We start from the raw sequence: 16,190 nt of genomic DNA, 5'->3' as shown, positions 1-16,190 counted from the left end.
CCCTCATACAGATACATCTTGTCAGTTGATTTATTATCATTGAGCTGAATATATTGGAAACTTGATCCCAAATATCTGCATAAAATTTTCACGTGCTGGAAAAGAACCAATTTACTGATTTTGGGTATGCTTCACAAAAATTATAAGGGGCTAATTGTCCTTAACAAAAATCAATAGTGCAAGATTAAATTTGAAATTCATGAAATTCTAGATGCTAAAGTTCATTTGCAATTCCAACAATATAGTTTTGCTCCATGTTTAATCCAAGCTAAGGGTAAAATCAAATCTCATAATCAATAACCCACTCCAATTAGATCCATGCATAATTTTCCTGCCTAGTTTTATAACATTCAGTGAAAACGTGACTAACCTCGTGATAATCGCTACAGTAATCTATCAAGACATGTGTGCATTAACAAAATGGATCAAATTGATAGTTGAATTGAATATGGTACTCTTTTGCGATAGATCATGGCTCATCACAGGACAGAAATCACAAAAACGGTGCCACAATAACGAGCCCAATAGTTGGTTACCAAAAAAACCCCTTTGATTGGTAGTGGAGAGTGTGGGAACGTTAAATATAAACCCCCTTTGATTGTTTGTGGTGGCCAAAATTAGAGACGCAAAAGAAGGAGAAAACAGCTATCTCAGATTGCTTTTGTTGGTCTTAGGCCACGGGGGAAGGGTGGATGGCATGAAATAAAATGTGTGACAGTGTGCTCATGCATGTGTTTGTGCGATGAGTTTAGACGGTTTTAGCTTAATATATTTATATATATGGCGTGGCGTGTGTGTAACCTTTACCATTTCTAATCATTTAACACATGCATACGTTACCACCCTCAGATGCATACCTAATATATATATATACCCATCCTACCTAGCTTCCTTCTTCGCCTCAAGACTCGTCTAAAGGTGCCCCAACTACCCCATTACTCTTTCAATAACCTCATATCATCTTTTGTCTATTCCATTTCTTCACCCCATGAGATGCATTCATTAATTAAATCTGAGATGGCGAAATGCATGTTTCAGTTAGAAAGGATCTTGTTTTTTGTGTTCGATCTTGTGTGAAAATGTATACCATTTAATTAATAATTAGCCTTTTGCAAATCTTGCAGTGTTTTACAAATGGAGCAGCAGAAGATGAAGAGAGGAAGACAAGGAGAGGATGAAAGGCAGAAGGAATGGTATGAGAATGAGAACAACGTTAACGGAAAGAGAAGAGACGTGCGTGGCATGAAGTTGATGAAGGAGGTGGAAAAAGAGAAGAAGGAGAAGCAGAAGGCGGGTTGTTCTTCAGATGCATGGGAGTCCCAGTTGGCACTTGGGGTCTTTGATTTCCCATGGCTGAAAGATGGTGTGACGTGTAAATCAGAGGACTACTTTTTGGATTTTGAAGACAATTTCTCATCATTGCTACAACAAGAAGACGCATCCTCCAAAGCTTCCACTGTTGATTTGTCCAGGGCATATGGCTTGTTTGAGACTCCTGAAGACAAGTTGGAGGATATTGCATGGCAGCCATTTGAGAGTGATATGGTAGAGCATGAAGCAGAGGATGTGGATTGCATCTGGAGCTCTCTCCTCAAACACCCTCTCTGACCACTCCACCACCAACATTCTCTATGCTTCTTCATCTCATATAGAGTTCAGAAAGTTAGGTGTAAAATATTTAATATATTATTAGTCCCACTCCCAGACATTATTCTTCATCTTTTTCCATTGTAATTTAAATCCTTTTCTTTCTGCATGGATCTCAAACACATTCTCACCAATTTCATCTCACCCTTTTTCATTCTCCAAATTAAATTACATGGACATATATTATCATTTAAATCTGGAGCGATATAAAAACTATCTTAGATCTTCTCCTCTTCTCATGCTCTAGAATAAGGATTTATACCGTCTTTGTTTTCAGGTATATGTAAGGAAGAGGCAGGGAGGGAGAGAGGGTGTTTCTTGTATTTTCTTCAGTAATTTTGAGAATGAAAGAGTGAATGAGGGGATGGTGAGAACCATTTTTTCATTTGATTTCTCGTAGAATTCTTCCCTTTTATATAAGTTGCTTTTTAGGCTATGAAAAAATAATTTTATTTTTTTATGATATAAACATTTTCATGAAGGATTTTCATACTATGAATGTTCTTCAAATCCTTAAAAAGCCTTTGGTTATTGAATTTAAAATGAGTTTGCCAACAAAGTAGCTTTTATTAAAATAATTTTGTTTACATGGATCGGTTCGGTGAAAAAATAGAGTGTAACAAATTAAACTTTTTTAGTAAAGAAAATCAATTTTCTATATATTTTGAAGAGTTAAATGAGCAAGCATTTATAAAAACCAAGTGTACTAGATGGAAAAAAAATCAATTAAAAGTGACTAATCTTTTTAAATTTATTGAAAAATTAGATTAATAAAACTAATTTTTTATTTCGTATTTGTAGATATACTTTAATAATTATTAAAAAATATTTTTTGACGTCAACTTTTATATATTATTATTTAAGAGAGTAATAATATTTAACTAGTATTAGTTATTTTGTTTTTATTGTCTTCTATCACTTACTTTACTTTAGTATTAACTCTAACGATAAAATCTTGAACAAAATTTTAAGAATTATGTAACAAAAAGAAATTATTAAAAACTAATTTTATAAAAGAATAACCACTCGTTTGAATGAGTATGAACCCTCGTTTGAATCGGTATGAACATTTGTATTATTTTATTTGACTACTTTTGATTATTTTTTTTCAGCTTTCATATAAGAATTAAATAATATTAACTAGATTTGAGTTAGTTGTTGGATAAAGTATTATAAAGGTAAATTCTTCATGTAACTTCATACTTTTTCCTTCCTATCACCATATTAATTATAAAAATTCAGTTTTAATATCCGCACTCTCATACCTTCTTTTAAATCGTATTTCATTCTTTTTCAATAACAATATTTGAGAAAGCAGCTACATCTTTTGAGCGCATTTGAACATGTGTGAGAAGTTGACGAAAATATTTGTTATACTCGACATTACTTAATACGGAGATAAATTATTATTATTATTATTATTTTTAGTTTTATACTTTATTTTTGCACCAGACATTATTATTGCATTTTGAGATCTATTTAGAAAGTGAATTACTAGTGAAATAATATTGTGTTAAGATTGGTTTGAATTGAAGAATTTCATGTATGTGTGAGTTAGAAATTTAATGTTAATTTTAGACGAGAACTTTAAACATTCTATAATCATAATGAGTTTGAAGTAGTCTAATTACATGTCGGAGTAGAATAAAATTTTATGTTAAAGTCTATTTTAATAAGATAATTAAAGTTAATATTTTGATTAAAGGTAGATTGAGATTACAAAAATAAGTTGTGTTGTGTTTAAGAGTTGAGTGAATATGATATTAAATGGTCACTGTCCCGACCAGTCCTCGGTCATTGATCCAGAGACTGACCTCAGACATCGCGCACTGGTGTATGGTAATGAAAGAGGGTCACTTAAGGTGGGTCCCAAACGCACTTACTAGGGGATTGGTTAGTCTTTGGGTTTGCTATCCTAAACCTAATGTCGGAGATCGATATCGGACCTCATTTGCAGGGGGATAAGATCAGACATCGGCCGTCAGGATGAAGTAAAAGCCCCGTAAGGTGGGTCCCTAGAAATTCGTTAAGGTAACAGATGTATGGGAAGCCTAAGGCACGAGGGATCCATGCATGAGGAATGTATGACGCATGAAGGCGCAACATAGTGGGTAATCCTAGGAGGCGTAAGGGCCCAGTAGAATTAGGGTTTCCAGAGAAGTTGCATGCATGGCACGTGGGTACTAGGGCACCCGCGAAACAGATGGCGCGGAATATTAGGTGCACCAAGTTGGGACCTAGGCGACACTCTGATTATTCTTTGCACTCCAGTTAAAGGAAGTTCATGTGCCAGATACACGAAGATTACGCAATAGCGGCACAAGGATATTTCCCAAGGAACCTTAAACAGTGGTAACAAAACAAAGGCAAACCTTAGTTTCAACCTATATAAAGGGTGTTAAGAACCCTAGTAAGCTACCACTAGTGCAGATATGTAAAACAAATGCGGCTATTTTAAATTTACAAATGCGGTCATAGAACCGCATTTGATCAGCACGCATTCGTAAATCTGGAATTTACAAATGCGGTCCTATGACCGCATTCATAAATCACATTTACAAATGCGGTTACCTAAAATAACCGCATTTGTATATTATTCTAAATTAGGGAGTGGGTTTGGGGTTTAGGATTTATGAATGCGGTCTTGGTAAAAACCGCATTCATAAATCACTATTTACAAATGCAGTCATTTACCAAGACCGCATTTGTAAATAGTGCTTTTTTTTTTAAAGTACACTCTGTTTTGTGCAGAAACCATATATTTAAATAACCTGCATAATGATCAAACCCAGCCAGACAAATACAGAAATGTAGTAATCAATTGAAATCATCAAAATGTACATTTACAAGTGATCAAATTACATATAATAAAACCACTATTGTTTACCTATGCTAGAGTTATAAAAATTAATGAAATATGTGGACCAAGAATCTCTAACATATGAAATGCCTTCCTCACTCATTGGTGTTTCTTCTGTGAATAAATGCATTGCAAAGTTGACATAAATTAGTTTCTAGATATATATATATATATTCAAGAATTATAGAAATGATTTAACATATACCTGTTTCCAACCAGTTTTAACACCTAGTCTTATAATGGTAATCATCCATTGCATAATGTAATAGCCACACTCATAGCTTCCTGGTTGTTTATTACACTATAATTCAATAAAAAGTAATATGTTAGTATATTGATAAACAATGATAATAGAGAAAGAAAAAAATTACAAACCTTTACTCTTATGTAGTTCAAATTATTTGAACTGGATCGACCTTTTAGGATGTTATATCCACGCCATGAACTGGTTAATACAAAAAACCTCGTTAGTAGATGGTTAATTAGTAACATACAAAGTTAAGTTTATACTATACTTACGTATCAATGATATCCTTAAATTTTGTGGGCATCTTCTTGTGTAGGGAACAGAACCACACAGCAGTCTTATCAACCATTGATAAGACAAGTAACTGCCAATGATGCCTATATGATCATTGAAAAGAGTTAGTAAATATTTAAAACATGAAATAATAATAATTGATGACATATAATTAAACTTACTCATTAATATAAGGGCATAAATAAATTTGTTTTCCCTCTTTTTCCAGGATGTTAGTGATGTATGCTTGAGTCTCAGTTGAGTTTGGTCCAACGGGATTAGTATATGCAGGATCTAAGAATCCATACATATTTTCCTTCCCCTCAGTGATACAGACTTTATGCAAAAACCTAAAAGTTTTTAGTTAAAGCATAATCAATAATAATTTAACATAAAGTAAATTGAATAATAGGTAAAGATACTTACATCATAAAAAATTGAATTATACTTATATTGAGCTCCTGTTTCCCAGATATAAATTCTGATAAATCTGTGTTGTAAATCATCAGTGGCAGTTCAGTGTTGATTTGAAAAAATGTATTATCCCACGGAACTGGAAAAGGATCATTGCCAATCTGACGAGCATTTAGACCATCCTTCGTCTTCCCGTTAATGTTAAGAAGTGTACCAATTAAGCTATCACACACATTCTTCTCAACATGCATTACATCTATACAATGTCTGACTTCTAACCTCGACCAGTACGGAAGATCAAAGAAGATTGATTTCTTCTTCCAAACATTTGTCACAGATGACTTTTTTTTGGACTTACCGAAGGTGTGGTCTATGTTATTTACCTTTTCGTAAACCTCAACACCGGTTAATGGAGTTGGTGGACCACTACCCTCTTGGTGTCCATTAAAGGCTTTTTTCAACCTCCGGTAAGGATGATGACTTCTAAGAAACCTCCGATGCCGAAGATATACTGTTTTCCTTTCATGTTTCAATTGTTGAGAAGCAATGTCTTCTTCACATATTGGACACGCTTTGTGACCCTTAACACTATAACCTGATAAGTTACCATATGCCGGAAAGTCATTGATGGTGCAAAATAACATGGCATGAAGCTTGAAAGTTTCATTAGCAAATCCGTCAAATACTTCGACACCCTGGTCCCACATTAACTTCAAATCTTCAATTAGGGGACTTAGATAAACATCAATATCATTCCCTGGTTGTTTCGAACCGGATATCATCATAGACAACATCATGTATTTTCGCTTCATGCACAATCCAGGAGGTAAGTTGTAAATAACTAGTAATACAGGCCATGAACTGTGATTTGTACTCATATTACCAAACGGATTCATTCCGTCTATAGCAAAACCAAGTCGGATATTTCTTGATTCTTTACCAAATTCTGGAAAGTCATCATCAAATTTCTTCCATTGAATAGAATCAGCTGGATGTCGGTACATGCCATCGCATTTCCTCTCATTTGCATGCCATCTAAGATTCTTAGCATCGTCTGGGTTTGCAAACAAACGCTTCATCCTTGGAATGATGGGAAGATACCACATAACCTTCATTGGGGGTCCATGCTTTTCCATGTCATCAATAGAATCATCATCTTTTTGTTTCAACTTATAACGTGATAACCCACACCTCGGACAACTTTTCAACAATTCAAAATCTTTCCGGTATAATATACAATCATTAGGACATGCATGTATCTTTTTGTACTCCATACCCATTGGACAAAGAATCTTTTTGGCCTCGTAATTACGATTAGGTAGACTATTTCCCTCTGGAAGCATATCCTTCAACAACTGGAGCAATTCCGTGAAGCTTTTATCAGTCCATCCGTTTATTGCCTTCAAATTCATCAATCTTAACACCGCCGACAACCGTGTGAAGTTAGTTGATCCAGGATACAAAGGAGTTTCTGCATCTTTTGACATACTTTCATATCCATGCGCTTTTGCAAAACACTCAGCTCTCACATCACGAATCATGTCCTCCAATCGATCATCATCTCCATCATCGTGTACTGCTTCATCCATGGTAGAACCCACATATTCCTTAGTTACGGAAACACGTGGTAAATTTAATAATTCACGATGCCATGTCCAAGTTGTATAAGATCGAAGAAACCCATCACACAGCAGGTGTTCCCTCATGATATTCACATCCAGTATCCTTCCATTCAAAACAGTTAACGCACGGACACCTGATCTTTGCTCCATCATGACCATTAATAATCGCGTTACGCTGCACAAATTGTATAAATTCCTCTACTCCCCTTTCGTACTCATCACTTATACGAACAACATTAATCCAACTTCAATCCATTATATATTCTGGAATATAGTTAGGATTTTATAATAATTAGTATTCTATTCAATCTCACACATTTGCCGAGGGTCGAACACCCCCGGACTCAATCCAAACACGATATTTCTATTCTAAAAGTAACAATAACTAACATAACATAAAACTTTTATTAAAATGTAATTAAAAACTAACTAAATATATAATATAAATTTAAGAAAATAGAAATTATATAATACAAAAATTCAAAATACACACAAATATATAAATTATTAGTTATTAGTTATAAATTCCAAGTTGTATTAGTTATTAATTAAATATATATTATAATACAGAAAAATAAAAATTCAAAATATTAAATAAAAATTCAAAATATTAAATATAAATTCAAAATATTAAATATAAATTCAAAATATTAAATAAATATTATATACAACACCAACCTTTAGGTTGATGGTGATCGGAGTGGCAGAGGCACAAGACGAAGACGAAGACGAAGGCGAAGGCGGTGGCGGAAGTTGCGGCGGTGGCGGAAGCTGTGGCAGTGGCGGAGCAGAAAAAACCAGCGAACCCAATAGAACAGTAACCAGCTATATGCCAAAAACGAGTTAGGAAACGAAATGACAATGCCAAGGAAGTGAATAATGACAATGACAAAAACGAAAACGAAAACAAACGTTGAAGCGGAGAGAGCTGAAACTTACAATGCAAAGGGAACTGAAACAGAACGTTGAAACGAAGAGCGGAGAAGACGAAAGTGAAAGTGAAAACTAGTGGCGCGCTTCAATTTTTAGGGTAAAATTGATTTACAAATGCGGTTCTAGGGTAAGACCGCATTTGTAAATCAATTAAAATGATTTACAAATGCGGTCTTTACTATGACCGCATTTGTAAATCATTCTGAATTGAATTACAAATGCGGTCGACAGGGCACGTCCTATGTCGTTCTCGCAAGCGATCATGAATGTTGCGCTGCCAACAACGTCCCTAGGTCCAAAGGTCTCCTTCATAGGAGTAGAAGACTTGGAGGCCCACCTTACGACATTTCACACCCAAACGATGCTCACCGGCGGCTCTGACGCCGTCTACTGTAAGATGTTGATGAGCACCCTATCGGGCGCGACATTGGAGTAGTTCATCAGCCTCTCCGACGGAAACATTACTGGTTTCGATCAATTTGCCACACTGTTCAGGGAACAGTATCTTTTCAACAAGGCCCCTACCCGACTCTCCTACGACGTTTTTGATGTCAAACGGTAGTAGGAGGAATCCATGAAAGACTACCTGAACAGATTTGCGATTCAAGTGTCCGCCTGAAGCCCACCGATGAGGCTATGGTAGTTCATGCCTTTGTCAAGGAATGCTACCAGGACCCTTCAGCGAATCACTACTGAGGGTCTACCCGAGGACGTTCACAGAGATTCGACGTCGTGCGCTAGTCCTCATTGCCGCAGATGATCGCATAACGCAGAAACAGTGTCTTGTGCCCCCTGTCCGGCCAAGGGCAGCCACCCGGCCCCCGCCTTTGAGAGTTCATGAAGCAACAACAGAGAAGAAGGGACTAGAGAAACCCTATGAACGGACCCCAAGGGGGGCACGAACCAGACGAGATCCTCCCCCAAAACATAACTTTCGGGTGGGGCTTCAGGAGTTGATCGCTATTCCCAACGTAGCGACAAGGTTAAAGATACCAGCAAAGACTGACCGGAAAATGGGGCCCAATAAGAACACTTGGTGTGAATTCCATCAAGCGAATGACCACCATATACGGAACTGTCTAGCCCTGGCCCATCAACTAGACGAGTTGGTAAAAAGCGGGTTCCTGAAGGACTACCTGCAAGAAGAAACGGACGATCAGACATTGGTGGCTACAGGAGTGGATCAGGGGCACGAAGTTCCTATTCAAGGAAAGGTAAACACTATCTCGGGGGGTTTCCCAAAAGAGGGGTGTACCTCCCAGGCAATGGTCGAAACACAACAGACAGATCTCGCTCCCGATGTCGACCTCACCTTCACGAAAGCTGATCTCCAAGGCGTCGTACCTCACGATAACGACCCAATGGTGATTTCCCTAATCACCGCTGGAAGAAGGGTACACCACGTCCTTATAGATCAAGGAAGTTCAGGCGATGTCATGTTCTTAACAACCTTCAATCGTCTACAGTTGTCCTTGGACCAACTGAAACCCTATGCCGGACGTTTGCACGGATTTACCGGGAACGAGGTAGAGGTCTGTGGGTATATTGAGCTAAGTACCACTTTCGCGGACAACCTGTCTTCACGCACCACCAAAATCAGGTACCTTGTTATCGATGCCCCCTCAACTTACAATATACTATTAGGAAGGTCAGCTTTGAACAAGTTGAAGGCGGTTCCATCCACTAGATACATGAAAGTGAAGATGCCCTCCCTCGAGGGAGCAGTGATCACCATTAAGTTTGATCAGGAAGAGGCTAAGAGGTGTTACGAAAACAGTTTAAAAACAAGGGGAGGAATATTCTCCGTCATGTCCAGACCATCAAAGGAAGATAGAGTGACCCGAGAAGAGACCGTCCGGGAAAATCGACCCGAGCCTGCCGAAGGGGTAGAAGAAAGGGAGATCGGGGGGAAGATGTTTAAACTAGGGAAATCCTTGAGCATAGAGTTGCGGGACTAAATCTCCAAAGTCATAGCAAGGCATCTCGACGCCTTCGCATGGTCCGCAGTCGACATGCCCGGAATTGACCCTGATTTTTTGTGTCATCACCTCACCATGGACCCTAGCGTCCGGCCCGTCCGCCAAAGAAGACGAAAGTTTAACGAAGAAAGCGACATGTCATTTGGGAAGAGACAACGAAGTTGTTGAAACCTGGCCACATCAGGGAAATCCAGTATCCCAAATGGTTGGCCAATGTGGTGCTAGTAAAGAAAGCTAACGGGAAGTGGAGAATGTGTGTCAACTTCACAGACCTTAACAAAGCTTGCCCAAAGGATTCTTACCCGTTGCCCAGTATTGATGCCCTAGTAGCCAGTGCTTCCGGGTGCAGATTGCTCAGCTTCCTAGATGCCTTCTCCGGCTACAACCAGATCATGATGCATCCTAGGGACGAGTGTAAGACAACATTTATGACCGAATCATCCTGCTATTGTTATAAAGCCATGCCTTCCGAGCTAAAGAACGTAGGGGCCACCTACCAACGGCTAATGGACAGGGTACTAGCTCCAATATTGGGGCGGAAGGTCCAAGCGTATGTGGACGACATGGTGGTCACAACCCAGCAAAAGGAACAACACGCAACCGACTTGGAAGAGCTATTCACTACGATAGCGAAGTACAGGTTAAAATTGAACCCGGAGAAGTGCGTGTTCGGAGTAGAGGCAGGAAAATTCCTAGGTTTCTTACTCACTGAGCGAGGAATCGAGGCAAACCCCTAGAAGTGTGCTGCCATAATAAATATGAAAAGCCCGATCTCGTTGAAATATGGTCACAGGACAGGTCACGGGGGAGTACCAAGCTAAAGATCCCCAGATGGCCGCATACTTGGAATACGTCCAGGTGTTGAAAGAATCGTTTGATGTGTTCGAGCTAGTCCATGTACCTAGAGAGCAAAATTCCCGAGCTAACTTGCTTGCCAAACTCGCCAGTTCGGGCAAGGGGGGCCGACAGAGGACGGTGATTCAGGAAACCCTGAAGACACCTCGAACAATCACGAACAAAATGGCAGAGATCCAGCACGTGGTTACATCGGAAGGGATGAGGAGGAGATCGCTCAGGAGACAGTGAAAATGCCTAGAATAAGCAGGTACCCGGTTGTTGGAATGGTAATACCACAGGTTCATCACGTCGAAGAAGCAGAAACTTGGATGACAGCTTACCGTTGTTACTTGACCGATGGAATACTCCCACTAGATCCCACAAAAGCCCCGAAAGTAAAGAAAAACTCAAGTAAGTGCACCTTAATCGATGGAAAGTTATTCAGGCATGGGTTCACCCATCTCATATTGGTATGTGTGGACGGTGACTAGTTCACACGCATCATGGCAGAACTACACGAAGGAATATGCGGTAGTAACATCGACGACCAATCTCTCTCGTCAAAAGCCCTCCGTGCAGGTTATTACTGGCCAACCATGAGGGAAGACTGCACAAGATACGCCCAACGATGCAAGCAGTGCCAACAACATGCCGATTGGCACAACACGCCCCCAGAAGAGTTGAGATCAATATACAGCCCGTGGCCATTTCATACGTGGGGAATCGATATCTTTGGGCCTTTCCCCTTAGCATTAAGGCAGATGAAGTACCTCGTGGTTGCCATAGGGTACTTCATGAAGTGGATTGAAGCGGAACCAGTAGCACAGATCACGACCCACAAAGTTCAACACTTTGTGTGGAAAAATATAGTGTGCCGATTCAGGATCCCGAAGAGGTTAGTATCTGATAATGGTACCCAGTTCGCAAGCCAGCAGGTGGGTAAGTTATGCGTAGAGTTGGGAATAAAGCAAATGTTTGCATCGGTAGAACACCCTCAGACAAATGGACAGGTCGAGTCGGCCAACCGCGTTCTGCTCAGGGGTCTGAAAAGAAGATTGGACAAAGCCAAAGGGACGTGGGCAGAAGAAGTTCCTAGAGTTGTCTGGGCCTATCACACCACCCCTCAGTCCACCACCAAGGAAACACCGTTTAATTTGGTATACAGTTCGGACGCTATGATCCTAGTAGAAATCCTGGAGAATTCACCGCGTTTCCAGAACTTCGTAGTCGAAGAGTCAAACGAGGAGAGAAAGGTGAACTTAGACATACTGGACGAGGTGAGAGAAGAAGCAAGGATCAAAGCCGAAACTCTGAAAAGGAGGGTGGAGTACAAGTACAACTCCAAGCTAAGACCTCGGCAATTCTAGGTCGCCGACCTGGTAATGAGGAAAGCTCACCCGTACCAGTTAGAAAACAAATTATCCCCCAAGTGGACCGGTCCTTTTAGAATAATGGAGGCCCTCGAAAATGGGGCATATAGGCTTGAGACGTTAGAAGGTGGTGCAATTCCTCGCACATGGAATGCAACCAATTTGAAATTTTACTTTAGTTAAACTTTGCATTTTCCCTCAAAGGGGTTTTTTAACGAGGTCACCCAAATAAAAGTTATTCAGTTAAAGTACATTGGGAAAAATGAACCTCTCCCTTGTAGTGATAAGGTAAAGAGCGAAAGTAATATGTTACCCCGAGCGGACCTCCCTCTTACGTGAGTTCACCAAGTCCGAGAATAGTATGGTTCGTAGAAATAAATGAAACCTCTCCCTTTTACTGATAAGGTAAAGAGCGGAAGTAATATGGTACCCCGAGTGGACCTCCCACTTACATGAGTTCACCAAGTCCGAGAATAGTATGGTTCGTAGAAATAAATGAACCTCTCCCTTGTAGTGATAAGGTAAAGAGCGGAAGTAATATGGTACCCCGAGTGGACCTCCCTCTTACGTGAGTTCACCAAGTTCGAGAATAGTATAGTTCGTAGAAATAAATGAACCTCTCCCTTGTAGTGATAATGTATAGAGCGAAAGTAATATGGTACCCCGAGTGGACCTCCCTATTACGTGAGTTCACCAAGTCCGAGAACAGTATGGTTCGTAGAAATAAATGAACCTATCCCTTGTAGTGATAAGGTAAAGAGTGGAAGTAATATGGTACCCCGAGTGGACCTCCCTCTTACGTGAGTTCACGAAGTCCGAGAATAGTATGGTTCGCAGAAATAAGTAAAATCTCCCTTTGTGGTGATAGCCAGGAGCGGAAGTAATGTGGTTCCCTGAGGGAATCTCCCTCTTGCAAGGGGTCACCCGTTCGAGAGCAAAATGGAGACCTTCTCTTCGAGGTAATACACAAAAAAGTTGGAGGCAGTAGGGACCTCCCAAACAAGCAATTTAGTCTCCCACGGTTAAAACTCTCCTACGAGGGAAGGCATGATTAAATTCTGTACAGCAAAAGGTTAAAGAAAGTAGCCACCCTCGCGGGGTAGCCAAACACAGACAGATAGCCAAGCGAGACAAATGATAGTTGTTCCTGTCGGTTGACTCGAAACGCCTTCGTACGTCTACGTCACGCTCAAGTCCAGAGTCCCTGCATTCGTGTATGGTTTCCCTGCGATGAACACCTGAAACACAAAGACAATGGGCGCCCTAGCGGCCGTTTGCACTCCGATGCTCAAGTCAGTACTAGGGCTAGGAAAAACCAAAAACTGTATACTCTTGCCCTTGTGTGTGTGTAACGGCGCAAGAGGATTCTCCCCTGGCCAAGCTTGTTAACTTACTATTTATAGACTAAAAACTAGGGTTTCCTGTTTACCTGAAATGGGCCTTTCTGATGGACGGGCCCCAACACTGTTGTTACCTTACTCTTAGGATAATCTAGCGCGTGGGGTACCTAACTGGAGTACAACCTCTAACGGGATGACCACTTAGATGCCTCCTCGTGCACCTGATCTCTTGGGTCACCCGTCTCTGAGAGTGCCCTAGCTGTTCACGTGCCATGCATGCAGCTCGCCCCTAATCGTGGCCCTTGCTGGCCATATCCTTCTAGTGGCTTCTATACTTTGTGTCACGCCTGAATGCGTCGTCCACTCTACACGCATGGGCACTCGTGAGGCTTCTCCCTTACTGATAACTAGTGTGTGATTTGGGATCCACTTCTCGTGGCCCATATCTACTGTTTGGATACGATGTCCGACCTCTCCACACTGTTTAGTGGCAAGTCGGTGCATCTTGATGACCGATGCCTGAGCACTCTCGGCTCCTTGGCGCACATGCTTTGCGAGGTACTGGCTCGCACTGCTCGTGGGACCCGCTTACGTGGCACCAGCATTACCAGTGGTTAGTCAACGCCCAGGGACTGGTCGGTACACAAGCCCCCCAGCCTCGAGCTGTAACTCGTTCAACGAAGAGGCTAAGTCCTTGCCCTAGGTGATCTACGTGGCTCTGTGCGAAAGGACGTAAATACGGCGCCAAAGTGATGTCTTTCCGGGCTTGTCTTATTTGTGCACACGTGTCTTGATCAACGGCTAGGGTTTAACGTTGCTTACGCTTCTTCGTTTTCTTTTAAACTCTGGAAAACGTGAGCGTCTAATCGCTTGTTACATCATTCTCCGAAACCTTTTGATTGTTTCGCCTTCTTCCCCAAGCATTCTCACACTCCCTCTGAGCGTTTCTGTTTCATTCGCTATCGACTGCAGGTATGAACACTGACTCTCATTCACCCATGTTTACTGGTTATGGATACTGCCTGTTTACTTAATCTTTGCATGGATCGCTTTTTGTTTCTGGGTTTCCTTTTGATTCAAGAAACCCTAAACTCTTGTAGATGTTGTTTCTTGTTCCTGTAATGTCGCGTTTGCGCTTTCCTTCCACACGTTCGCCTGGTTTATCTCCATATCTCTTGAACTTTGTGTGCAGGCATGGGTTTAACCGAGGAAAAACGGGCCAAGTTAACTAATATTCTCACTCGTCTTCATAGGGTTTCTAGGGACGTGGGCACTTCTCTTCAACATGCCTGCACCCTCGCCGCCACTGCATCTTCACCCGTTCCCTCCAATCCTGGGTTTCGGTCCCTCTTCCCACCGTTCAACCGTCTCCCACTTCCCTTTCTTGCCGAGGTAAAGCCGTGGTGATTGAGTCAGACGAGGATTCTGCCGAGGGGCCAATCTACAAAAAACCCAAACCTACTCCGGTGATGGTATCACACTATTCTTCCTTCGGTCGCTCTGCCTCGCCCTGTGGTCGCTCAACCGGTGTTTCTCTGCTCCCTAGTCTCGGCGGGACTGATGTCTCTACTTCTTCTGCCCCTGAACTGCCCCTTGTCCTTCAACATGCCATCAAGGGCTTTCAGCAAGAGGTGATTGTGGACCTGGATGAAGCTGCTGCCAGGGAGAAACTAGGTTTCGACTTCGGGGCGCTTCTCGCTCAGTTCAACGTTCTATTGTCCAGGGCTGAATCTGGGGACTCCTCGACAGCTCACTCGTTTGTTGCCCGTGAGGCGACTCTGAGAGAAGAGTTGGTCCACTTCTCGAAGCTTCTCCACACCAAGCGCCAAGAGGTTACTACGCTGGAGGTGAGAGTTCTGTCCCTGCGGGTTCAGGTCTTTGAGTTGGAAGAGGTCGAGGAGGAGTCCAAAGCCAAGATTACGGGGCTTGAACGAAGGTCCGCCAACCTTGAGGTGCAACTGGATTGGGAGAAAGCCGAGTTTCGTCAGCAAGCCAAAAGGTTTAAGGAAGCTGAGGCTGACCTGACTGGAGACGTTCTGGATGTTTACGACGAGGGTTTCAAGGATGCTCTCGCTCAAGTTGCTTGTGCGCATCCAGAAGTGGACACTACGCCCTTTTCCGCGTCGAGCTTGGTTGATAATGGGAAGATTGTTCCCGGGGTCTTTCTTGTTAGAATATATGGCCTTAAATGAGAGGGGGGGTGAATTGTTTAAGAGAGATTTTAGTAAACTTTTCAGCTTAGAATGAAAATTCATCAAAAGAACCTTGATTAAGGATTCAGTTTTTCAAAACAAACAGCAAAAGCACAAAGCTAGAAAAATAATCGGTTGTTTTAGCGAAACAATCGGTTGTTTATACCAGTTTCAAAATGACAAAACTGAATTTAAAGAAATAGGGATAGAGAAATTTTACACAGTTGTTTATACTGGTTCACTCCAAATCCAGAGCTACATCCAGTCTTCTCAGAACCCTGAGGATATCCACTAAGTAATCACCACTAGATTACTTACCCAACAACCAAGAGAATGACCTTGAACACCTCTAGAAACACACTCTCCTTGACCAATACTAAGATTGCTGATCTTGAACACCTCAAGAACACACAACCAATCTCAGCAAACACAGAAACGAATTGTTCAACAAATTACAAAGATTACACTTGTTACAG

General features: G+C 41.2%; 2 protein-coding genes and 1 long non-coding RNA gene across 3 annotated transcripts; 2 read left to right on the top strand and 1 right to left on the bottom strand.

Annotated features, from left to right (window-relative positions):
- Window positions 1–762: 762 nt before the first annotated feature.
- LOC137806814 (uncharacterized) lies at window positions 763–1,860 on the top strand. The gene is made up of 2 exons (XM_068607115.1): window positions 763–918; window positions 1,125–1,860. The coding sequence occupies exon 2, from the start codon at window positions 1,135–1,137 to the stop codon at window positions 1,606–1,608; it is 474 nt and encodes a 157-aa protein (XP_068463216.1). The 5' UTR covers window positions 763–918; window positions 1,125–1,134; the 3' UTR covers window positions 1,609–1,860.
- Window positions 1,861–4,747: 2,887 nt separating this feature from the next.
- LOC137805827 (uncharacterized) lies at window positions 4,748–5,348 on the bottom strand. The gene is made up of 3 exons (XR_011080250.1): window positions 5,210–5,348; window positions 5,027–5,131; window positions 4,748–4,952 (listed from the first exon to the last, which is right to left on the bottom strand). It is a non-coding gene; the product is annotated as an uncharacterized lncRNA (long non-coding RNA).
- A 3,310-nt stretch (window positions 5,349–8,658) lies between these two features.
- LOC137839246 (uncharacterized) lies at window positions 8,659–9,954 on the top strand. Its single transcript, XM_068648368.1, has one exon. It carries the CDS (start codon window positions 8,659–8,661, stop codon window positions 9,952–9,954), a length of 1,296 nt encoding a protein of 431 aa, XP_068504469.1.
- The last annotated feature ends 6,236 nt before the right edge of the window (window positions 9,955–16,190 follow it).

Source organism: Phaseolus vulgaris, chromosome 3 (assembly GCF_000499845.2).
Source record: "Phaseolus vulgaris cultivar G19833 chromosome 3, P. vulgaris v2.0, whole genome shotgun sequence".
Taxonomy (NCBI): Eukaryota; Viridiplantae; Streptophyta; class Magnoliopsida; order Fabales; family Fabaceae; genus Phaseolus; species Phaseolus vulgaris.
The sequence above is the reverse complement of the archived record's forward strand: the minus strand, read 5'-3'. Positions and strand labels throughout refer to the sequence as shown.